Source organism: Mercurialis annua, linkage group LG2 (assembly GCF_937616625.2).
Source record: "Mercurialis annua linkage group LG2, ddMerAnnu1.2, whole genome shotgun sequence".
In the NCBI taxonomy this organism is placed as follows: Eukaryota; Viridiplantae; Streptophyta; class Magnoliopsida; order Malpighiales; family Euphorbiaceae; genus Mercurialis; species Mercurialis annua.
The window spans coordinates 14,344,171-14,369,349 of record NC_065571.1 but is presented as its reverse complement, the minus strand read 5'-3'; the positions used below and the strand labels follow the sequence as shown (position 1 = coordinate 14,369,349).

The 25,179-nt window shown below is 33.4% G+C and overlaps 2 protein-coding genes and 1 long non-coding RNA gene across 4 annotated transcripts; 1 reads left to right on the top strand and 2 right to left on the bottom strand.

Moving 5' to 3' along the window:
• On the bottom strand, positions 1 to 4,052 carry LOC126669217 (phytosulfokine receptor 2). Its single transcript, XM_050362627.2, has one exon. The coding sequence runs from the start codon at positions 3,392 to 3,394 to the stop codon at positions 242 to 244; it is 3,153 nt and encodes a 1,050-aa protein (XP_050218584.1). The 5' UTR covers positions 3,395 to 4,052; the 3' UTR covers positions 1 to 241.
• Positions 4,053 to 6,090: 2,038 nt separating this feature from the next.
• LOC126668242 (uncharacterized) lies at positions 6,091 to 6,837 on the bottom strand. The gene is made up of 3 exons (XM_050361448.1): positions 6,827 to 6,837; positions 6,459 to 6,745; positions 6,091 to 6,392 (listed from the first exon to the last, which is right to left on the bottom strand). Exons 1-3 carry the CDS (start codon positions 6,835 to 6,837, stop codon positions 6,091 to 6,093), a joined length of 600 nt encoding a protein of 199 aa, XP_050217405.1.
• A 3,517-nt stretch (positions 6,838 to 10,354) lies between these two features.
• Positions 10,355 to 23,765, top strand: LOC126667231 (uncharacterized). Of its 2 annotated transcripts, XR_008790061.1 has the most exons (6): positions 10,355 to 10,490; positions 10,597 to 10,642; positions 11,417 to 11,454; positions 11,758 to 11,817; positions 22,773 to 23,417; positions 23,561 to 23,765. It is a non-coding gene; the product is annotated as an uncharacterized LOC126667231 (long non-coding RNA). The 2 variants fall into 2 exon arrangements; XR_008790060.1 differs by lacking the exons at positions 10,355 to 10,490; positions 10,597 to 10,642; positions 11,417 to 11,454; positions 11,758 to 11,817 and adding an exon at positions 11,884 to 11,963 and having other exon boundaries at positions 23,561 to 23,762.
• Positions 23,766 to 25,179: the final 1,414 nt, after the last annotated feature.

The window sequence follows — 25,179 nt, the reverse complement described above, 5'->3', positions numbered from 1 at the left end:
TAATCAAAGATAATTTAGTATAGTATAATGCTTATTTCTGATACACTAATGGCCAAAACAGCCTATTTATACACAGCTCATTTTCAGTATACAACACTAAGGATTGCTTTGAAGCAGAAACCATAAACAAAAAAACAAAATTTCAGCAACTCGAAATGTTTTTTTTGCTTTACAAGTATACCCTCCCTCTTCCAACCCAACTGAAACTAACAAAACTAAAATATTGCAGCAATGCAGTTCATTATTGAGCATCCAGAATGCCAATACCATCAAGCCATGAAACAACCTCGTCGATTAGAGGCCTGCGTCGAGCGTCTCGGTCTAAGCATCTGCAAGCAATTTCAAGCATTTCAATCACCTGCTTCTCAATATCTTTATTCCAAATTGTCGAGTCTATAGTCTCAGCCTCTCGTTTTTCGTACTTCATCTGAAATACCCACGAAACCAAGTCCCTGCAGTTTTTTCCTTTGCAAACTTCCACTGGCCTTCTACCTGTAAGAAGCTCAAGAAGAACCACTCCGAAACTGTAAACATCGCCTCTGCAGGTTGCGGTCAATGTCTGACTATACTCAGGAGGAATATAACCTAGAGTGCCAACCAAATCTGTTGTAACATGAGTGTCATAGGGTCGAAGTAGTCTCGAGAGGCCAAAATCGGCCAAATGTGCTTCGAAGTTTTCATCTAGAAGTATGTTACTGGATTTCACGTCTCGATGAACTATGTGTGGTTCACAAACTTTGTGCAGATAGGCCAACCCTGATGCTGCACCTTGAGCTATCTTAAGTCTTACTTCCCATTTAAGAAATGAATCCTCCTCAGTACACTCATGCAACCAGTAATCCAAACTTCCATTCTCCATGTAGGAGTAGATCAATAATCTGTCATGACCATGACGGCAATAACCTTGAAGAGAAACCAGGTTCTTGTGTTGAGCCCTTGAAAGTGCTTCCACTTCAGCACGGAATTCCCGTTCCATCTGACCACAGTCTCCAGAAAGCCTCTTAATTGCTGCTTTAGTACCATTCGGAAGGCTGGCCTTGTAAACCAGGCCAAATCCACCACAGCCGATGATATTTGCTTGGTTGAAATTATTTGTGGACTTCAACAAGTCCGGAACTGTTAAATCCTTGCAGTCGGCATTCTGAAAAAGTACCATCTTTGAAGACCCAAGAGCATCCGATAACCTGTGTTGTCGGCTGGCTTCCTCATCCATATCATTGAATGGATCTACCACATGATCCCTTTTTGACATCTTAAGCAAAATAATTGCAAGGATCAACACGAGCCCAATGCCTATAGTGATTGTTATGCCCAGAATGTTTGCTCGACGACCAAATCTACTATTTGAACCAGATGGAATACCGGGATTCAACATATTGGTAATGACATTGCAAGGAGAAACCATTCCTCCACACAGCCCTTGGTTACCCTCAAAGCTTGAACTTGGAAAGCTAGAGAACTGCCCGCCGATTGGTATTTGCCCCTTCAAGTGATTATGAGCCACGCTAAATTTCGATAAGAATGTCAGCTTCTCAAAAGATGGAGGAATAGACCCGTGTAGATGATTGGATGACAGATCTAAAACTTCCAAGTTCTCCATTTCTGAAATGGAACTAGGTATCATACCCGTTATTTCATTCCTGCTCAAGTCTAAGACATGGAGCTGCTTCAACTTTCCAATTTCAGGCACAATTGTTCCGTTTATTCTGTTGTTGCTTAATAATATTGAAGGAGGGAAGCTTGAGGCTTGGTTGTACTGCAAACCACTAGCACTCCTGTTTCTCTTTACATACAGCGGAATTCCAGCAGAAATAAGATTATAAGAACTGCAATTCATATAAATAAGGCTCTTGAGCTCGGTCAAACTTTTTGGAATCTCTCCGGTGAGAGAGTTATTAGAGAAGTCCAAGTAGAACAAATTCTCCATCTGGCCAATCCAAGCAGGAATAGCGCCATTCAAATGATTCCACGACAAATCAAGAACCTCCAAGTTCTTGCAACCTAACAACCAATCTGGAATTTGGCCTCTGATAGCACAATTTCCAAGCGCCAAGACCATCAAACTCTCAAAACCACTCACATTTCTGGGGATCTCCTCACTGATAAAATTCTTTGTGAGGATAAGAGTGGTGAGATTTTTGCATTCTTGCAGCACAGATAATGCCCCGGATAGGCCCGTAAAACTGTTGTTCGACAAAGTGACAACCAAAAGAGATGTGAGCCTTGCAAAACTCTTAGGGATATGACCAGACAACTCATTTTTAGCCAGGCTCAAAACCTTCAATTCGCGGCAATCAGATAGCGAATTTGGAAGCTGACCGGATAGATGATTAGTAGCAAGATCAACACTAGAAAGCCTAGGCATTGCAGTAAAATTAAGATTGATTGGACCAGTCAACGAGTTATTTCTAAGGTCAAGTATGCAAAGTTTTGAACAAAGTGCCAGTGTTGAAGGCAGTGGTCCAGATAACAAATTAGAATGTCCAACAAATTGTTCTAGTTGTGTAAGGTTACCAAACACATTAGGAATATGACCCGAAAACCGGTTTCCATATATTACCAAGGATTTAAGGCTAGAAAGCTTACTTAATTCCTTGCTTAATTGGCCAGAAAAATTGTTGTTGGAGATTGACAGTTGCTGCAGAGATGACATTGAATATACGTATTCCGGCAGAGACCCCGAAAGCGAATTGGAATCCAAATGCAATTGCTGAAAAGATCTGCTACAATTGTCTAAGCCTTCAAGATTGCCAACAAGATGATTCATTGACAAATCAAGAATCCGAATATCACTTGAGCTGCAAACACGCGAAGGTACTTCGCCGGTGAATGAGTTGTTACTTATGTTGAATACAACAACATTTGGTAATCCCACAAGTTCACGTAAATTCTCATTGAACAAATTGCTAGAAATATTGAGCGACTCAAGCGATAACAAACCAGACAACACTCTTAAAACCTGCCCTGATAGCATGTTATAGCTCAAATCAAGAGCCTTTAATCGCTTCAAACTCGCGAACTCCATAGGCAATTCACCTTGGAGATGATTACAAGACAAATCAAGTGAATTCAGTCGATCCAAACGGGATAAAGACCGCGAAATTTTACCTTTGAGACCCATCTTTGGCAGAATTAGCATAGTAACCCTACCACCAAGTGAGCCATTGCTAGTATTCCCACACACAACACCATCCCATTGACAGCAATTGGCAGTTCTAAACCAAGTTGATGTAATAGACCCATTAGTGAGGTTTCCAGCAAACTCCTTAAGTGCCAAAAAGTCACTCAGATCACAAGATTGAGACTGTGTTTTGAAACTCAAAGATGAACAAACAAACCAAACAAAGAGTACCCATTGAAGAAAACTCATTGGAGAAATACTCATCAGCACCATTAGTACTGAAACCACAAGATTTAGGCACTAATTTTCCAAAAGAAACACAAATGAAAAAACTTGCATACCAACATCAACATCCTAATGAACCTCAAGAAAGAAAAAAACACCAATCCCAACTAAAATTCAAATCTCAAGAACACTAAAATGAAGAAACTTCAAATACAATTATCTTAAAAGTGAAGCAATGAAACTAAAATCAAACACCAATCAACCATGATATCATATTCTATTAGTGAGTGAACTGAAGTGAGTGAGACCAAGAAGAAGAAACTTCAAACACATATCCCAATGGAGCCTAAGAATCAACAATGACCAAAACTTAAGCAACAATTAACTCAAACCAGATCCCAACATTAACAAAAAGAAACAAACTTTACCAATCTAAACAAGAACCCATATTAAAAAACATCACTTAGAAGCCAAGAAAAGGCTGCCCATGAACCCAACAGTGTAATGGGTTCACTCAAAATTCAAAAAGAAAAAGATTTTCAAAGGAGAGAGTTGAATGTGTTGTTGTAGGAGGAAGAGTAAAGGGAAGGGAAGTGAAGAAGAAATGAAAATACAAAAACAAAAAAGGAGCTGACTTTTTTGGACATATTTACTTACTCTCTTGATTTTGGTTTTGGTGTTTTGTGAAATCATTAATGTTTTTTTTGGGTTAACAAGTCATACTGCTGACTGATATTAATTTCTGATTGTCAATACCTATATATTTGTCTCTTTCTTTTTTAGTATTTGTTTCTCTCTCTTATTGTATAATCACTAAAATATTTTTTTAAAGAAAGGGATAAATAAATATTTAAAATTTTGCCATCTTTTTTTTACATTTTTATTATTTTTTAATTTAACTTATGATTACTAAATTTTATATGATCATTAATCAATAAAATAAGAAGAAAATAAATTATTCTTCTTTTTTTATTATTTATTTACAATAATATTGTTAATTTTTTTAAATTAAATCCATTTTGAGCTCCTTAAACTATACTATTACGAACTCTCAACTTTTATTTGGTTTTCTCGAATATCTAAATTTTTATTCTTTAGTTTATTAGGTCTTTCAATTTCTATTTAACTTCCTTAAATCTTTAATTTTTTTATTTTTGATTTATTAGGTCTTCAAACGGAGATCCATGTAAGGATTTAGTGAACCAAAAATGAAAATTTAGGCATCCAATAAATCAAAAAACGGAAGTTTAGGACTCTGAAGAAGTAAAATAAAAATTGAGGGACGTGATGAACCAAAAAATTAAAGTTTAGAGACTTGAGAAAGCTAACTAGATTGAGAAACCTGATGAACCAAAACCGTATAGTTTAGAAATCGCAAGATTTAGCCTTTTTTAAGCGTTGATGTTTTAAAAATATTAAATCTTTTCGGTTAATGTCAATTTTAATTAAATTTTTCAAAAATACTACTTTTAGTCAATGTTCGATTAGTATGTTTCAGTTTTAGCTAATAACATATTCTTTTTTAAAATAATGTTAAAAAAATTCTATTTACTTTAATTATCTCCAAGGTGAATTCTATTTATATTCTAATTTTGATAAGTATTTTTCAAATAAAAAAATTGTATTATTGTTAGAATTAAAAATATATAAAAAAATTGATAGTTTAAAAAATAAATAATTTGTCAAAGTTTCAATGTTCTTATTGAAAATTTACTAAAATTGGTATTTTAGAGAATTTTGATAAAAATAGACCTCATTTGATAAAAAAAATTAGTATTTTTATATATTGAATTTTTTTATTTACATTTTTTATTGAGTATTTTTTAGAGTTTATTGTCTTCATTAAACTTTTTTTAGGCAAATCATCAAAAAGAGCAAAGACTGTTATAGACTGAAAAAACTATTCAACACAAGGCTGATATAAGCTTAGGAAAGAGCTACAAACAACAGCAGAAAGCAACAACAAAACTAAAAAAACAGCTTTAATGTAATCTTCTATTCTTGTCCTCTTACTTTCCTTCTCCTACAGGCTTTCATGGAATTGTCAGCTGCTCTTCTGAAGAAAAAATAGACTTCTCTGCTCTTGGAAAAGGACCTTCTACTGCTATACAACTTATATAGAATTTACATCCAAACTTCCCTCGAGAACCTGCAGTCAAACAACAGATGCTCCCTGTTCTTTTTTTGCTCATAACATAAACTGCAGACATCTTCATTAATGACTTTCCACCTTTTTAACTTGCATATAGTAACCAATTTGTTATGCATAGCCATCCAAATTATGAAAGAAAACTTAGGAATGTTACCAAACCAAACAAGTTTCCCCTACTACACCCTGTTTCTCTCAAGCACCAGGCTCTTCTAATCACTACTAATGGTGAATTTACCATCAGATATGGCACTACTAATCACGTGGTCATTCACATCACTACTAACTCTACAATTATTTTTATGCAATCCCAAGCAGCTGTCGTATTGTCATCCATAGGGTCAGGCAGGCACCAACACCCATTTTTCCACAGATTACTAATCTTAGTAGCTTGGCACCAACACCCATTTTTCCATAGATTACTAATCTTAGTAGCTTTTTTGATATCCGAACCTTTGATGTCTATACCATGAGATCTTTCCTCCATAGGATGCTCATTCACCCAAAGATCTCCCCAAAAGAAAAAACTATCCTCATTTCCAAATTTATACTCAAAAATAGGAGTAATGAAAGGTCTCACTTTAAGCATTTTTCTCTAGCTCCATGAGCTACCTAAAGGTTTGGCTATACCCCAAAAGCTAGACAGCCTAAACTTGTTTATAATGACCCACTTAGCCCAAAGGGATGGCTGAAAAGTAATAACATTCCACACATTTTCAGCCACAGCTGCAACATTCCACATAAACACAGCTTTAACACTAAGCTCACCTCCCCTTTTGCTGGAATAGACAGTACTCCAACTAATAGGACTACCCCTTTTGACTTTATTACCATGCCACAAATATATCCTACACTTTTTCTCAACACCATTTATCATAGACTTAGACAGGACAAACACTGAACACAAGTACACATGCATACTAAAGGAGAACATAATTAATTAATTGAAGTCTGCCTGCATACGAAAGGCACTTTTAGAAGTCCAAGAGGAAATTCTAGCTACAATTCTATTAATAAACTCATTACATATGACTTTGGACAGCTTAGAAGTCATAAGGGGAAGACCAAGGTATTTCACAGAAAGAATTCCCTCTTTAAAACCCATACAGATCTTGATGTCATTTATCATATTTCCATTAAGGCCACTAAAATAAACAAAGCTTTTATTAAGATTTGGTAACAGACTTGAGGTTTTGGAAAACTCAGAGATAGAGTTTTTCAGGATAGAGATAGAGTGAGAATCACCATTACTAAACAGGAACAAGTCATATGTAAAAGCCAAATGGCAAAGGTTAATCTTTATGCAGCTTTGTGATGCTTAAAGACAAAACCTCATCTTCATGATTCTAGAGAGATAATACATGCACAAAACAAAAATAAGGGGAGAAATAGGGTTCCCCTGCCTTAAGCCTCCAGCACTTTAAAAATATCCACGGCTTTCTCTATTCACTTGAACTGAAAACATAGTACTTATCATTAGCATTATGAACTTGTTATCAAAATTCAGACCTAGTAACACTTCCTCAATGAAGTCCCACTCTACAGTGTCATAAGCCTTCTGTAGGTCAACTTTCATATTACCGAAACTGCTATTCTGTCTGTGATAATTTCTTATTAACTCATGGGCTAGTAAATTGTTGTCTGCAATGCTTCTCTCGGGGATAATAGCCTATAGACTCTTAGAGATAATTCTATCCAATATGTTGCTTAACCTTTTGGCCAGAATCTTGGATATTAACTTTGTATATGACATTATAGCAAACAATTGGCCTATAATCACTAATAGAATCAGGAACATCCACCTTGGGAATCAGAGTGATGATGGTGAAGTTGGCTTGCTTCAGCATTCTACCAGTCATAAAGAACTCCTTCACAACACTAGAAATGTCACTACCAACTAAACTCCAGCTCTTTCTGAAAAAAGCACTACCAAACCCATATGGCCCACGGGCTTTGTCAACATCAGTACTGAACACAGATCTTTTAATTTCATCATTAGAGACAATATTACATAACATCACATTCCTTTAAAAAAGGCTTAAAAGAAACCAAGTTCCATATATGCTTGGCAACAACAACCACATTCCATACAAAAATTGCTTTAATCCCCAGACCACCATTAGAATTCCTAGATTACACTTCATTCCAATTAACTAAAGTCCCTTTTATTCACCATCAGAATCATGCCACAAAAACTTTCTACAGCAATCTTCAACACCTTTAGCAATAGACTTAGGCCGCATAAAGGTAGTGCACCAAAAGACATGCATAAGCAGGACTGAGTTAATAAGCTGTAATCTACACATGAAAAGCATTTAGCATACCAGGAGGAAATTCTACTAGTAATTGTACTAATAAGGGAATTGCAATTGTCTTGATACAACTTAGAAGTAATCAAAGGCAACCCTAGGTATTTCATAGGTAAAACTCCTTCATGTAACCCCAAGTAATCAATAATATCATTCTTCCTAACACCAATAGTGCCATCACATAAGCAAAGCTTTTCTGGAGATTAGAATTCAGACCAGAAATAGAAGAAAAGTGAATAAGGGCATCTTTCAAAATCTTAATGAAAAACATATCACTATTACAAAACAAGAAAAGATCATCTACAGAGGCTAAATGGCAAAGCTCAATTTTACTACATCTTTTGTGATATTTAAAACCAGACCCCTTTTGAGTTCTAACAGCCAGAGATCTGGACAAATAATCAATGCAAAGAACAAAAATAAGGGGGAGAGATAGGTTTCCTCTGTCTTTGTCATAGACCTCTACCACCAGCAAAATAAATGTTAAACTGGTTTTAAACCACTTGATTCTACCTAAATATCAAAGTCTTAAAAATCCGCTTGGAGGACCTAATCACTTTGATTTATTTTAACTAAACAAGAAAGTTAAGTTGAGTAATTCTTTTTAATTTAGATATAGGTTTTTAAAAATTCCATAGCACTAACTCCAATATTCATAAAATAGAATCACTTTATTTAGGATTAAACGATTTTAATCATTAGGTAAGCATCATGAATATCAAATTTCAACAAAATAGATCATGAGTTTATTTCTTTAGTAGTGACAATCAATTAATGGATCACAAACTGGAAGTGCTTATGACGCGCTCAAACAGCGATTGAGGAGGAAAAGAAGAAAACAAGTGAGACGGATAAGGATTAACAAGTATTTTTCTCAAAATGGCACGAGAAAATGACTGGCTGTAGCCGGTGATGACGGGCGGCGGTGGGCGGACGTCACGGGGTAATACCATTCTTTTTGTTTTAATGCAGACAGCTAATTAATAAAGTCATGAAATAAATAAAAGATTTTGGTCTATCAACTGGCTTGTCGGGTCAACTACTCAACCTTTTGTTTTCATGTGAATCCCACCAAATCCACTTTTGGTTTCCTCTTGAAGTCCCACTTTCTCAACTAACACTTAGATTTTGTTTTAGTGTCACTTCGAGTTTGACTTCTTCATGGCCGGACTTTAGCAAATTTTTAGAGGTTTTTTGATAAATATGTATAAAATAGTAAAACATTTTTAAAAATATAATTTGATTAAAAAAATTATAAAAATACGGGTTGACTCAAAATTGTATATAAAAAAAATTTATTTGTAAAAATGCAGGTTCCGTTTACATGATAGAAACTTGCATTCACATAAACGATATAAACCAAGTCCAGTGAGATTGCCCACAGAACTCGCCAAAAAATGATTAAGCCGAAAAGCGATATTCAAGTTAAAGAAATTTGGATAAAATTGAATAATATTCAGAAAGGAAAAAAATATTCCAATAATTACGAATGTCTCTAAATAATTGAGTCTTATTTGTTTCCTGAACTCTTTTAGCACTCAATTACACAAACTATTCTCATCCAACACGTGACTTAATTTCACAAACAATTCTCACATCAAAAAACACATATTAAGTAACACGTGGACATTAATTCAGTGAGTAATCTTCTGTAATCTTCTTCCCATTCTTCTATTATCCATTATTTATAATTCTCATCTCAAATAACAAATTCTCGCAAAAAAAATCGGAGGAGACGGTTTAGACGGCAGCGGATCGGAGGAGGAGGTACGGGCAGAAGCAGCTCGGAGGAGACAGTCCAGGCGGCAGCAGATCGGAGGAGGAGAGTGAAGATGAAGCCATTCTTAAGAAAAATCTGGTAACATGGCAGCTGTAGTAGAGTCGGAGATGGCGTTTTTAAGCGCGGCTACCACTATTGAATATTCTTTCTCTTGGGTAAGTCGAGACGACGGCAATGGAGAATAATTATGCATCATCGGCGACGGAGTTGTCTAGCGAATTTTCGCCGCTTAAAAGATCATTGCATTTTGGTGTTTTCACACTACCACATAAGTCACTTTCAGCAACACTAACATAGCAACACTATCAATACTGTTGTAATAGTACATATAAGGCAACAGAAAGGTTACGGTTAAAAACCGTTGCACAGAAATTAACAAAACTCTAAAATTTACAAGATAAGGCAACATATATGAAAAACGGTTGCATTAGCTTAAGAATATACAACAGTTTGACTGAATTTAACAATACTTTTAAACTGTTGCTTTTTATTACGTTATATCAAATTATATGTTTAACTTTATGAAAAAATCATTTTGCAAATCTAATTCGAATGTTAATTTGAATAATCTTTAATTAAGTGGAATATAATGTGTTGATGGATTTTGTTATATAGTATTGAGTTGGACTGGTCACTCAGCACATAATTAATTGTTAATTTGTTAATTAACTACTGTAAATGTGCCAAAATGAATGTTAAAAAAGCAACAAACTCAAAAATAATAAAATTGTCAAAAGAACTTCCAATCATTTAGGCCTATTACATTTTCATTTTCAGATGAAATTCTCTCGCCGTTTAGGCCAAATAGTTTATGTTTTTCAATTTCATTTTCAGGTGAAAGTTTTTCTCGCCGTTTCTCTTCGCCATAGCCATTTCGTCGCCGTCTCTCTTCTCCATTAATCTCTGGTAATCTCCATCGCCACCTCTTCGCCGATTCTCTTCGTCATAGCCATCTCTTAACCAATTTTAATTTTAATTATCTCTTATTTTCGTTGCTCTTTTCAATTTCTAGGGTTTACTGATAATTTGAAGATCTCTTCAATATCTTCACATGCTAAGTAAGTATAATTTCAACTATAGTTTGTATATATGTTAGGGTTTACTCTTTTGTATAATTTTGCTATGTTTACGTGATTAGATTTTGTTATGAAATTTTGAATAATTTTGTTATGTTCATGTGGTTAGATTTTGATATGGAGTTTGTGTGGTTAAGACTAAAATATAACAACTAGATAAGATAGTACTTCTCTGACTTTGAAATGGAAACCTTATATTTTCTTGTTCTTCATTTTCTTACTTTACAAAATCCTTTAGTATTATTACATAGTTAAATTTTATCACTCAAATTTGGTTGTGGTTCCGTTTTTTTTTTGTTTCTGATGTGTAATGTCATGATGAGCAAAACAGTAAGCCATGGAAATAATTGGCTAGAAAGAGGGAAGACCAGAGAATTAGCAATGGAAGTGTCAATTTTTACCTATTTAAATTATGAAATTAGTTTAATTATTCAGCTAATCGATAATTAAAAAATATCAAATCATATTATATGGTTAAACACATTTTTTTTGTCTTCATAAAATTTTAGAAAACTGACTGCCTCACATTTGTTTTCTGTATTTACTTATAACACCTAAATATTTTTACTCATTTGATCTTTTAGTTACATTTGATAGTCCTGAAGGTATCAATTTCAGTTCTTTTCATGATTTTTAATCTGCAGCATTAGCTATATGTATGTATATTGTTCCTTTTTTTATTTGTTTACTTTTTTAACTATCTATCTAGACTTATGTACTAACAGCCAATTCACTTTTTATGCATGATTAAGTTAGAGATGCCTTCCGTGCATTTGTTTCAGGAAACTTTACAGGTAAAAGATGATCTTATAATTTTCTTTACTTCGTCTTTGATACATTTAACAAATTTAATCTTCTCTCTTGTGGCTCTACCAATCTCAAACCTTCATGTTTCTAGTAGCATCTAGACACCAACTAATTATAACACTAGAAAAATCTTTCTTGGTGTTTAAATAATTATTCTGAATGTGATCTTAGGTTGTAACTTTTCACCATTATTATCCTCTATTTTTATGCCGGTCACATCTAGGGAAGAAATGTTTTTCCCTGAATTGTGTTTATAAGTGTATAAATTTTGTTTTCCTAATAAAATGCAGGAGATGGACTCACAGATTCTTTGCAAGGGTTTCCAAGCACTGAGGTCTATCAGATTTAAGGTTGTGCGTCAACTTGAATCATTTTATTGGAAAATTCATGTTGTACTTCTTTTCATTTTTTCTGACATTGTGGTTTGCTGGATATGTATTTAATAAATGAAACTGCGATTGTCAGAGTTATCAAGTTAGTTGCGGAGAGTATTGCAGTAAGTTTGATAAATTTGGCCTAAGGTTAATACTGTGAGATAGACGATGGGTCTGATGTTTGGACTTTAATATAAAAAAACTTTGTTTGATAGCCAGTCTCATTAAACACTGGCTTGCTGCTAGTAATTTCTCATGTGCCTATTTTGTATTGTTATTTTTTCTTTGTCTAGGACACATATCGGAGTGCGGACATGTTTCTAAATTTATATAGTCCTTCAATTTTTGTTCAAGATTATTAGAGTAATAATATTAAATTCCATGAAATTTGTGAGCAATTTAAATCAAATTGTAATACCCCGTGTTTTCAAACTTGATTTGTCAGTTTGGTTATCCGTTACAAATTGGTTGTTTTCTTGCATTCGTTGTTATTTTGCATTTTAACATTTTTCTTGTTATGTTAATTCGAACTTGATTCTGAACTTGATTCTGAATGGTTATATGTTAGAAGTAACACTTGTGATACCTTGGTTGTGTATTTTTGAGTGTCTTATATGTATCCCATGATCTCGCATGTGTTTGATGTTGATTCGATTTATTTTCGGGTATATATCAAAACAGCATTTGCATGTTTTCCAGAACTGTCATGTTTTGGTAAAACGTTGATATCTCCCAATTGAAATATCGGATGAGGCCCATTTTTTGATATGTTGTTCATAAGAGTATATTCTAGCTTGTGTTAAATTTTCACGTTTTTTGGATGCTTCTAACTCTCAAAATGATAATTAAATCGTGGTTTTTATCAAAGCCCATGTAAAGCCCGCATAAGTCTATAAGTAGACCCATATTTTCATGTGAGCAGCCCCCTTTTATTTTCCACAAACCCTAAAACGAATATCTTCAGATAAAATACACATTTCCTTTGTTCTAACAAGCCCGGATGCGATTCATTACGCTAAGAACTTGATTTTTCATCATACTCGCAAGATCTACGCGATTTCTACGTTGTGTTCTTCGCTGGTGGCTTGTGGATCCAATTGATTTCGGTCCAGCCCTTTGAACCTTGGGTTAATACATCAATTATAATCTTGTTCATCATTCTTAGGTAATGTTTTTACTCCTAATTGATTTATGGATTCGTTGTTGTGTGATTTTGCTTAGAAATGCATAATATAGGATTTTGATGGATTGAATCGTCGTTATTGATATGCTATGTTTAAACTGCTGATCTTATATGATTAAATGATAGGTTATACATATATGAGCCGATGTTATAAGTTTTGGAAAGTGTTTGGCATGATTCAATAACGAATTGGTGTAATTAAACAATGAATAGGGGATTTCTAGACTTGTGCGAATTGGATTCGTTTAATGAATTATTTAAATGGTTGAATCCAAATTGATTGATTATTACTGATATAAAAAGTTTTTATTTGTAAATGAGAATTGAAATTGGTTTGTGTTGTAAAATCTCTGCGATTTGCGAAATTGACAATTTTACGAAAGTTAAACGCAACGATTGCAAAATGGTTTTCAAATGCTATATCTACTAATCTAATATTTTCTATATGATGTTTTGATGTTTTTAAATCAGTAGTAACATATTTTGGTTCATCGATTGTTGGTTTTGAATCGTTTGGCTAGTTTAGGCAATTTTCGGCAAAATTGTCAAATTTGATTATTTGAGTGCTTTGGCTTAATTTTGATTTTGATCAAATTGTTAATGGCTGGAAATACATTTTATAAACTATTTTGGACATTTATAAAATGATAGTTTACCTTGGGTCATTTTAAAAATCAGTGGTTGTTATGTTATATAAGTTATGGTGAATTTTACAAAGGTGCTATGGCTATCTAAGTTAATATTTTAGATTTGAGTTTAAATCTTTAAAAGGTGTTTAAATCCTATTAATTGAATTTAAGATGGCATTTTTTAAGTGATGTATACCTTGGGTGAAACTCGTCAAGTGTTGGCAAGCTATATGATTTATTGCTTTTAAGGTTGGCATTGTTAAGCTATGGATTGAGTTCTTATTTTCAAATGACTTTGGTTTTATTTAAGGATTGGTTTTATACTCTGGTTTTCACTTTGGCTTATGGTTGGGTCGGGTTAGACTTGTGTCGCCCGACATGTTGTGTTGAGCTATACTGCAGTTAAGGCTAACACACTACTCTGGGAAACTCTTTGGTTTAAAAGAACTATTTAAGTTATGAAAAGGACTTCGGTTTTGTTTTTATGGATACGAACTCATCTAAGCTAACTTGCCTAAATTGTTTAAAGTGAATGATATGAATTCTTTGGTTTGTTTGATACATAGATGTTTACCTTACTTGGGTTGTACTTTGGTTGTGTTCAAGATGCTAGTCCTATGTGGTGTCTAGTATTCTTAGAGTTAGGGGTTGTATGGATTTTAACTTATACATTGTTTTAGACCCGTCGAATGTTCGTGCTTCGGAGTCTACGCAGGGTTAGCTGTTTGCCAAGATTTCACGTGGATAAGCAAGCAGTGAGTTTGTAGTGCTATTTACCGCTTTATTAAGTACCGCATCATATTTTAATATTATAAATGCTTTTGAACTGTTTTTACGGATTATGGATCTGGATTGAAACGAGCTGCTCGATAGGCTTGTATCGAGACTGTGTGCACCGGTAAGTACTCTGGGATCGGCAGACTAAAGTCTTGCTTACGCTGGTATATGACGAGGATATGTTCCCGTCCACTCTGGGTTTATCAGTATGCTATGTCATACTTACGCTGGGATCATTTCAATACTGTTTTCCATAATCATATTATATTAGTATAAAAGGTTTTGATTTAAGGGTTTTAAACTTAATAAATGTAAATAGTATTGCGAACTCATCTCAGTATATCTGACCCCGTTGTTTTCCCAAATTTTCCAGGTTTATGATTTGAAAGCTGGTCCACTCCGATTCTTGATTCTTGGAGGTTTTTCTGTCAATAAAACTAGTCTGTTGTTTTAAACTCTTAGACCGCAGTAGAACTAGTATAGTGTTTGATTATTATACTTTGGTTTGTCGTGGTGGTACAACTTTTATATTATTATACTTTGGCATGTTACATTAGATTATTATATTTGAGGCATGATTCACAGTTTCGGATTATTATCAAGTTATGATATTAGAACTGTTGTATAAACTGTTAGACTTAGGTTGGAGTCTCGGTTGCCCCCGAGCAGTGGTTTTCTTGCAGGTTTATTTGTATATAAGGTTATCCGCGAGGCTTGCTACGGGTTTTGGTACGAACATACCCATACCCTAGCGCCGGTCGCGATCCATGAAATTGGGTCGTGACAAAGTTGGTATCAGAGCTTTAGTTTCGAACTAAGGCCAAATTTTTGCATGTTATGTGTTTATTGTTTTAAGGCATGTTAAGTATTATTATTGTGTCATAGGATCTACTGCGGAATTAGGATTCAAGTCTTGTCTTTTGAAACGTCATCTTTTGTTTTCAAAACTTCCTACCTTCATCTATAGGAATGTCGAGTGTCGGTCTTATGTCTTACTGATGCTTTACTTTAGAATGTTTATTGCTTATACATTGGGTGATCTGTTGGCTGTTTTGCCATATATGAGATATACTTTGGGTGATTTTTGGTTGGCTGTTGTGCCTTATATGGTGTTTACTTTGGGTGATGCTTTGTTGGCTGTTGTGCCATATATGATGTTTACTTTGAGTGATTAGTTGTTGGCTTTTACGCCTTGGATGATTTTGATTATATATTGGGTTGCTTTCACCTCGTTGGTGAGTACATTTGTTCTGGATGTGTTTGTTGGGTGCTAAATAGGTTGGCACGTACTATGATACGTTAGGCGTTGGCCTTATGTGGGTTTTAAAGGATTTTGTGATAAATCTTTAAGCATATGTTGTGGATACACGTTGTTTGGTGACGCGTTGGTTTTATGGTTTTATTGAGAAAATTATTTGATTTGCTTTGTGTTTTGACACGAGAATCGAAAGAGAAGTCTGGTTTTAAAAACATATGTGTGTGATTTTTAATTACTTTTCAAGTAAAAATAATTTTTCGTATCTAAGAATCTTACGTTTGACTTGGTGTTGACAAACAGTTGTTTACAAAATAATATTATTTATGAGATTTTCTCACCGTGTTGAAAATTTAATATTTTTGGCTGTTATTTTACCATGTTGTGGTATGTCGACGTTTGAAGCGTCGTTTGGTCATATGTTTGGTAATTATGTTTGGCTTGCTTAGGTGCTTACAGAATGATTGTTTGAGATCAAAGATTTTCTCACTTAAATTTTTTGGGATGATTTTTTATACTTGGGTTGCTTGATCTCTTATTTTGAAAAGATTGTGTTTTTATTAAAATGTTTTCCGGATTTACAATTGTTTTGGATACGTTTTATAAAAGGTTATTTTGGGTTTGACTTGGGTCACCCAAATTTGGAAGTTGAGCTTGGTAGTTGTAATGACTCGGCTAACTCGATGATTTTATGGATTAAGATACACTGGAAATTTTAATTGATTGGTTTATAGAAGGAAGTTTTCCGGAAATCAATTTGTTTTAAATCGCGGGGCTCAGTTAGACTTGAAACCTTTTGTGGGTGATTTTATATTTCAGAATGAATTTTAATACGTACTCTTGATCGATGATTTATTACATGTTGATATTTTTTTTTACGATTCTGAGTATGCTATGGCATGTTTTATTTTAAGATTTGAGATCTGATTAGGTTATATGGGTTTTGTATACCATGTCGGTAGATATATAATGATCAATTGGATGTTGCATGCTCGTTTCTTTTGATAGCATGTTAGTTGCCTACAATGTTTATGATTTGTTATATGGCAAGATGTTTGGGTTAAATACGGGTTAAGGCATGCTTGGGTGATTTATGATTAGGTTGAAATCACATATTTTTATGTTGTTTCGTGTTAGTATGCTTCGTATATTGGCTAAGTTTTCTATGTTAGTTGTTTTATCTTGTTTGTCTCATTGTGCTGATAGCACATGAGGTCGTTGCTATCAGGTGTTTGTTTGGCTTAACCTCGATGTTGGTTTTTAATTGTGAGTAGGACCTTCGTTTAGACCCTGTATTGCTTTAGTTTCAGTTTCGGATTACGCTGGATTTAGTGTGTTGTTTTGTGAATAGAAGTCTTAGGGTTTTGATATGAGTAAGATGAAGAAAACGTTTCCTTGGTGGTTTTTGATTATCCTGAACAAGGAGGTTGGAAATTCTTATTCGAAGAGATAGATTGGTGTATTAATACACTGGTGTTTTTCGTCAAGATTGGATGATGCGATGCGGGAATTGGTGGTTTGTTTTGTAAAAACGTATGTGATGTATTGTTTTCCCTTGAGTTAAGTTTAAGCTTATTGGGAGTTTATTGTCTTATAAGAGATTTTATGGTAGTTATCGGTTTGAATTGTGATGATAGTATTGTATGATTAGTGAATTGCAAGAATGGGGTTTGAAAAATATTTTGAGGCTATCGAGTGCACATCTCACAAAGGGTAATGTCTAGCAAATGTTTTATCGAGTAATTGATTTCAGATGAATATTTGTTAGAGTATTTGAAATGTTTTTATCAAGTAATTGTGCCCAGACATACCATGAACATGCATTTTTGTATGTCACGAATAGGGAATTGCATTGAGCACAGAGTATGTTCAATAAATAAAAAGAAAATAAATAATTGGTCCATGCATAATAGTACATGCATCATATGCATTGAAAAGATTAGAGTTGGATGCAACTCTTTGGGGATGAGAGGTGTCATCACCCTGGCGCACAATTATGTAAAGTAGATTTTGGCAATAAAGTGGTTTTGAGAAAAATGTTTTAAAATGAACTCGCGAGTCACCTTGGGATAAATGTATTTATAAAGTTGATGAATTTCAAATGGTTTGAAATTTTACCGAAAGGTAGCTAGACAAATACTCTGTGATGATGGTGCTGAATTGAGGACGATTACGTTATGATTGATTGGTCTGTAGTATCATAATGTTGTGTTTCGTAGGAAGTAGTATTGGATATAAGGTTGCACTCGAGTTATTGTTGTAATAAGTATGACAGGATTTTGAGGTCAGATTGGAAGGCTTACGTGCTAACTTCCGAGTTGTGATTTGAGAGTTGTTGGATTAGGGGATTTGGTTATTCTCCACGTGTGTGTATATATTGTGATTTTAAAAGAAGTTTGGTTTTTACATGTTCGATTTTGTTTAAATATTTTGGTATACTCAAATAGAATATTGTGCGAGCGAGGATATTTTCAATATAAATTTATTTTCCCATTTTGACAAAGGATAAGATTTTATCAAGTTTGAATTAAAGAGAATAAAAAATTTGTTAGTTGAACGGTTTTATAGATTTGAAAACTTATTTGAAAGTAAGGTGTAACTGTAAATTGAAATACGAATGTTTTGAAAATTTTAATGTGTTCTCAAAACTGGAGTTTTCCCAACAGTAAAAGTATTTTGGTTTTAAATATAAAAGGAGTTATAATATATTAATGTCTTTTAAAGAAAAGAGGGAAGTTGTAATGTTTTGTAATTTGAATTATTTCCCTATAAGTTTGGTTTTGAGCATAACCAATGACCCGAGTACTGGTGAATGTGATTTAGGTGATCTCTTGTTTGCAAGTTTACAGTTATATTTGGTGAAACAATATTGAGAATTTCAGTTGGTTCGAATTTATGAGTTAGCTGATTCGAGAATCGTGATGAGTAGATTTCGACAATAAAGGTTGGTTGATCGATACTATTGATTGCGAATTTTTGTTGTTGAAAAATTTGATATCATTTTGTTTGGTTGTTTAAGCTTTTATGTGCGGTATAGATTTAGTTTGTGAAACAAAATTGGTGTATATTGGTATTTATTTACCTTAGATAACTTTGGGCTGTATGCTTTCTTATGGTATGAGTGGAAGAATCTTTCTGAATGAGTCGGTTTGTATATAACTTGGAGATTTCGTTATCATAGGTTAAAGTGATATATTCTTTGGAATGTCGGTAGGTGAGTATGTGTTTATTGATTCGTTAAGGTTGATGGTCTTGCCGAGCTTAGTCCTTGTCGTGTGTACAACTCGATTTTCATAATGTTTTAAAGTTGGCTGATTTATATTGGCGAGAACCTTATCTAGTTAATTTTGACTAAACCGTTCGTTTGATATAACAAGTTTATTTATATGTTTGATATGAGATACTAGGTGTAGAGATGTTAAGTAGGTGGCAAGGATTGCATGATGTTATTAATGGGGATTTCGAGGTTTTCATTTGAATTGTTAGATTTTGGTATTGTAAGAACTGTGATTTGAATTTCGGGCTTGTCCTTGAACCTTCTCAAGGTTGTATTAATAGCTATTAAAACTCGAACGAGTTTAGTAACCTTCCTTGTGAGCATGTTTAATGTTAATAGTTGAATAATCTTGGAGGTTTATATTTTGTTTAATCTAGTAAAGTTGGAGTATTGAACTGTCGAATTTATAATTTTGCGCATACTTGGTGTAAAAATTTGAGTTGTTATTTTATGTAAGTGGTGATTTAAATTATCATTCGAGGTACAACGTGTCGAGTTGTGGTTGTGCAAGTGCGTAGGTTGATGAGTGGAGGTATGCCTATGGTTTCAGTTTTATTCGGTTATATAGTTGGGGAGTATACTTAGGGGACAGAGTCCATTATGTGGAATTGTTATCTTTCATTGCTTGAGGTACGTCGGGTTTAGCGTTGCTTCGAATGTTCGATGCTATTTTAGTACTTTGGATTTGTGTTATATGTTTTACTTTGGTTGCTTTGTGCGCGTATATTGTGTTTAATTCGAGGACGAATTTTTTTTAAGTTGGGGAGAATGTAATACCCCGTGTTTTCAAACTTGATTTGTCAGTTTGGTTATCCGTTACAAATTGGTTGTTTTCTTGCATTCGTTGTTATTTTGCATTTTAACATTTTTCTTGTTATGTTAATTCGAACTTGATTCTGAACTTGATTCTGAATGGTTATATGTTAGAAGTAACACTTGTGATACCTTGGTTGTGTATTTTTGAGTGTCTTATATGTATCCCATGATCTCGCATGTGTTTGATGTTGATTCGATTTATTTTCGGGTATATATCAAAACAGCATTTGCATGTTTTCCAGAACTGTCATGTTTTGGTAAAACGTTGATATCTCCCAATTGAAATATCGGATGAGGCCCATTTTTTGATATGTTGTTCATAAGAGTATATTCTAGCTTGTGTTAAATTTTCACGTTTTTTGGATGCTTCTAACTCTCAAAATGATAATTAAATCGTGGTTTTTATCAAAGCCCATGTAAAGCCCGCATAAGTCTATAAGTAGACCCATATTTTCATGTGAGCAGCCCCCTTTTATTTTCCACAAACCCTAAAACGAATATCTTCAGATAAAATACACATTTCCTTTGTTCTAACAAGCCCGGATGCGATTCATTACGCTAAGAACTTGATTTTTCATCATACTCGCAAGATCTACGCGATTTCTACGTTGTGTTCTTCGCTGGTGGCTTGTGGATCCAATTGATTTCGGTCCAGCCCTTTGAACCTTGGGTTAATACATCAATTATAATCTTGTTCATCATTCTTAGGTAATGTTTTTACTCCTAATTGATTTATGGATTCGTTGTTGTGTGATTTTGCTTAGAAATGCATAATATAGGATTTTGATGGATTGAATCGTCGTTATTGATATGCTATGTTTAAACTGCTGATCTTATATGATTAAATGATAGGTTATACATATATGAGCCGATGTTATAAGTTTTGGAAAGTGTTTGGCATGATTCAATAACGAATTGGTGTAATTAAACAATGAATAGGGGATTTCTAGACTTGTGCGAATTGGATTCGTTTAATGAATTATTTAAATGGTTGAATCCAAATTGATTGATTATTACTGATATAAAAAGTTTTTATTTGTAAATGAGAATTGAAATTGGTTTGTGTTGTAAAATCTCTGCGATTTGCGAAATTGACAATTTTACGAAAGTTAAACGCAACGATTGCAAAATGGTTTTCAAATGCTATATCTACTAATCTAATATTTTCTATATGATGTTTTGATGTTTTTAAATCAGTAGTAACATATTTTGGTTCATCGATTGTTGGTTTTGAATCGTTTGGCTAGTTTAGGCAATTTTCGGCAAAATTGTCAAATTTGATTATTTGAGTGCTTTGGCTTAATTTTGATTTTGATCAAATTGTTAATGGCTGGAAATACATTTTATAAACTATTTTGGACATTTATAAAATGATAGTTTACCTTGGGTCATTTTAAAAATCAGTGGTTGTTATGTTATATAAGTTATGGTGAATTTTACAAAGGTGCTATGGCTATCTAAGTTAATATTTTAGATTTGAGTTTAAATCTTTAAAAGGTGTTTAAATCCTATTAATTGAATTTAAGATGGCATTTTTTAAGTGATGTATACCTTGGGTGAAACTCGTCAAGTGTTGGCAAGCTATATGATTTATTGCTTTTAAGGTTGGCATTGTTAAGCTATGGATTGAGTTCTTATTTTCAAATGACTTTGGTTTTATTTAAGGATTGGTTTTATACTCTGGTTTTCACTTTGGCTTATGGTTGGGTCGGGTTAGACTTGTGTCGCCCGACATGTTGTGTTGAGCTATACTGCAGTTAAGGCTAACACACTACTCTGGGAAACTCTTTGGTTTAAAAGAACTATTTAAGTTATGAAAAGGACTTCGGTTTTGTTTTTATGGATACGAACTCATCTAAGCTAACTTGCCTAAATTGTTTAAAGTGAATGATATGAATTCTTTGGTTTGTTTGATACATAGATGTTTACCTTACTTGGGTTGTACTTTGGTTGTGTTCAAGATGCTAGTCCTATGTGGTGTCTAGTATTCTTAGAGTTAGGGGTTGTATGGATTTTAACTTATACATTGTTTTAGACCCGTCGAATGTTCGTGCTTCGGAGTCTACGCAGGGTTAGCTGTTTGCCAAGATTTCACGTGGATAAGCAAGCAGTGAGTTTGTAGTGCTATTTACCGCTTTATTAAGTACCGCATCATATTTTAATATTATAAATGCTTTTGAACTGTTTTTACGGATTATGGATCTGGATTGAAACGAGCTGCTCGATAGGCTTGTATCGAGACTGTGTGCACCGGTAAGTACTCTGGGATCGGCAGACTAAAGTCTTGCTTACGCTGGTATATGACGAGGATATGTTCCCGTCCACTCTGGGTTTATCAGTATGCTATGTCATACTTACGCTGGGATCATTTCAATACTGTTTTCCATAATCATATTATATTAGTATAAAAGGTTTTGATTTAAGGGTTTTAAACTTAATAAATGTAAATAGTATTGCGAACTCATCTCAGTATATCTGACCCCGTTGTTTTCCCAAATTTTCCAGGTTTATGATTTGAAAGCTGGTCCACTCCGATTCTTGATTCTTGGAGGTTTTTCTGTCAATAAAACTAGTCTGTTGTTTTAAACTCTTAGACCGCAGTAGAACTAGTATAGTGTTTGATTATTATACTTTGGTTTGTCGTGGTGGTACAACTTTTATATTATTATACTTTGGCATGTTACATTAGATTATTATATTTGAGGCATGATTCACAGTTTCGGATTATTATCAAGTTATGATATTAGAACTGTTGTATAAACTGTTAGACTTAGGTTGGAGTCTCGGTTGCCCCCGAGCAGTGGTTTTCTTGCAGGTTTATTTGTATATAAGGTTATCCGCGAGGCTTGCTACGGGTTTTGGTACGAACATACCCATACCCTAGCGCCGGTCGCGATCCATGAAATTGGGTCGTGACACAAATGAATCATAGTTTTGTCATAGAAATATTGTAAAGGTTGAAGAATGCGACTAACATTATAGTTATATATGCAGGTAGCATCACCCTTTGGACTTTTTCTCTAATGTGAAAGACAATCTTTTGTAAGTTGCCGGTGGAGAAGTTTCTCTACCATTTTTGCAAGGTTAGTCATCTAGTTTTCCATTTTCTTCGTGATTTGTAATGTCAAGTATCTCTGTGTCCTTGACTAACTACCCACAGGGCGGCTAATTTTTCAGAATTCAATTGGGTCACTGGTATGTTCTTAATCTGATCTATTAAACATGTGGTATTGAAATGAATTGTCATTATACTTTTTGTCATATTTTTACCATGATTTCCAAATTTATTATTTTTTTATCAATTGATAAGAAGTTGATCATAACAAGGATACTCTCTATTGTAAAATCATATGGTTCTTCTCATGTATGATAGTAAAAATGCAGTTTACACCATATCATTAATAGAGTTTGGAATTCTCCGGGTCATTAAATATTTTATTGCATGGCAGTAGACCACAATGCCCTCTGGTTTTTTATGTGGAAGGACAGTATTGTCATGTAGGATTTTGATGCAACCTGCATCACTTGGCGACTTGGCGTGTTTAATACAAAACACGGGTTTAGCTATTTGTACCGTTGGAGTGGACATATTTCAGAGCTAATGTGATTTTTTGATGAGTTCCCATGTTAAGCAAGATTGTAAGTTTCTCGTCTATAGCTCTATTTTTGCAATTAGAAATTGTTGCTACTCTACTTTTGTTGAATTTTATGTTATATCCAATTAGTGGTTTATTAATTCTTATCGTTCTTCATACTAATTTCTGGTGCACTCCAAATTACAGGAGCTCCAAAACAGTGGAAGTGATGCCTTTTCCACTGTTATAGGTGAGAGGGTCCCGGTCGTGCACTTGTTTATGGAAGAGGGGTTACGAGAAGCAAACAGAGAAGGAAGCAGTTCTTCAATAATTTTGATGGAATATTTTCCGTTTTCTAGTTTTAGTGAATATTTTTTGTTTGTAATGTAATGGATGAAATATTTTCGTGATGTAATAGATGAATGAAGTATTTTCGTGATGTAATGCATGAAATATTTTTCATTATGTGATGTAATGAATGAAATATTTTTCGATTTTGAATTTAATAAATATTTTCTGTTTTTCGAATTTTAGTGACTATCTTATGTTTTCACTTTTAGTGAATGTTTTCTGGTTCTAAATTTAGCAAATAATCCAGTTTTTAATTTCGGTTCCTCAAATAAAAACCGTTGTCTTTTCTATATAAACTGTTGTTTAAAGTTTTAGTCAAACCATTGCAAATAGTATATATAAGTGTTGCATAAAGTACTATATAAAGCGTTGCCTTATAAAAAAGACTGTTGCCTAAACTACATTATTCAACTGTTACAGAAGAGGTTTAAAACTGTTGTCTTTGCTATTAAATGCAACGGTTTTATTTCTATTACTATAGATTAAAAAACCTGTTGCAATAGCTATTAAAACCTATTGCAGCGGCCGCAAATGTAGCTGATTTAAAACTGTTGCAGTAGACTTACGGCAACGGTTTTTGTACATTATACAACATTTATCTACTGTTGCCGAAAGTGACTTATGTGGTAGTGTCACTTTTTGAGATCAGTTTACCCCTTATTTCTATTACTGTGTTGTTTTCTGCATTTGTTGTTGTTTTTCCCAATTGTTGCTGTTGTTCTTGTTTTCTTAGTATATTTTTTGTATATTTTTTATATACCTTCATATTTTGTATCTTATTTCTTTTGTATATGTTAACATAATTTAAAGATTAAAATAACAAATTATATCCAAATTAATTAATTTTAATATTATATCGAGAATATTGTGCATATGTTTCTCAGTTTGTTATATGTATTGATTATTTTATTTTTAACGATTACGATGGTTTAATATACCTTTTGAATGTTTTATGTTTTATGTGTATTGTGTATTTATCATATTTATTGATTTGTTACATGTACTATTTTTTGGATAATTACAGAGTTTATACTAATCGAATTTTGTATACCTTATATATATATATATTATTAGAATACTTATTGGATTTTGTAATAACTTGTGTTTATTTGTAATTATTTCAAACTAATTTCATTTTGATATTTACCTTTTGTATATTTTATGTATACTGTATATTTGTTATATATTTGTACTCATTTTGTTTTTTTTTTAAATGATAATTATAATATTCTGATATGCTTTTTGAATGTTATATGTATACTTTAAAATACTAATATGTACTAATTACTATATGGACTAATTCTTTTATTTTAAATAATTATAGTGTTTTAATATACTTTCTGTATGTTTTATGTATACTATAATTGCATAATTTGTGATTGATTGATTATAGTTGACATTCAAACAATAGAAGGTACAATCTTTTGTTTTTTTCCCACTGTTTACAGTTTTGTATATACTTCATGTATTCTTTA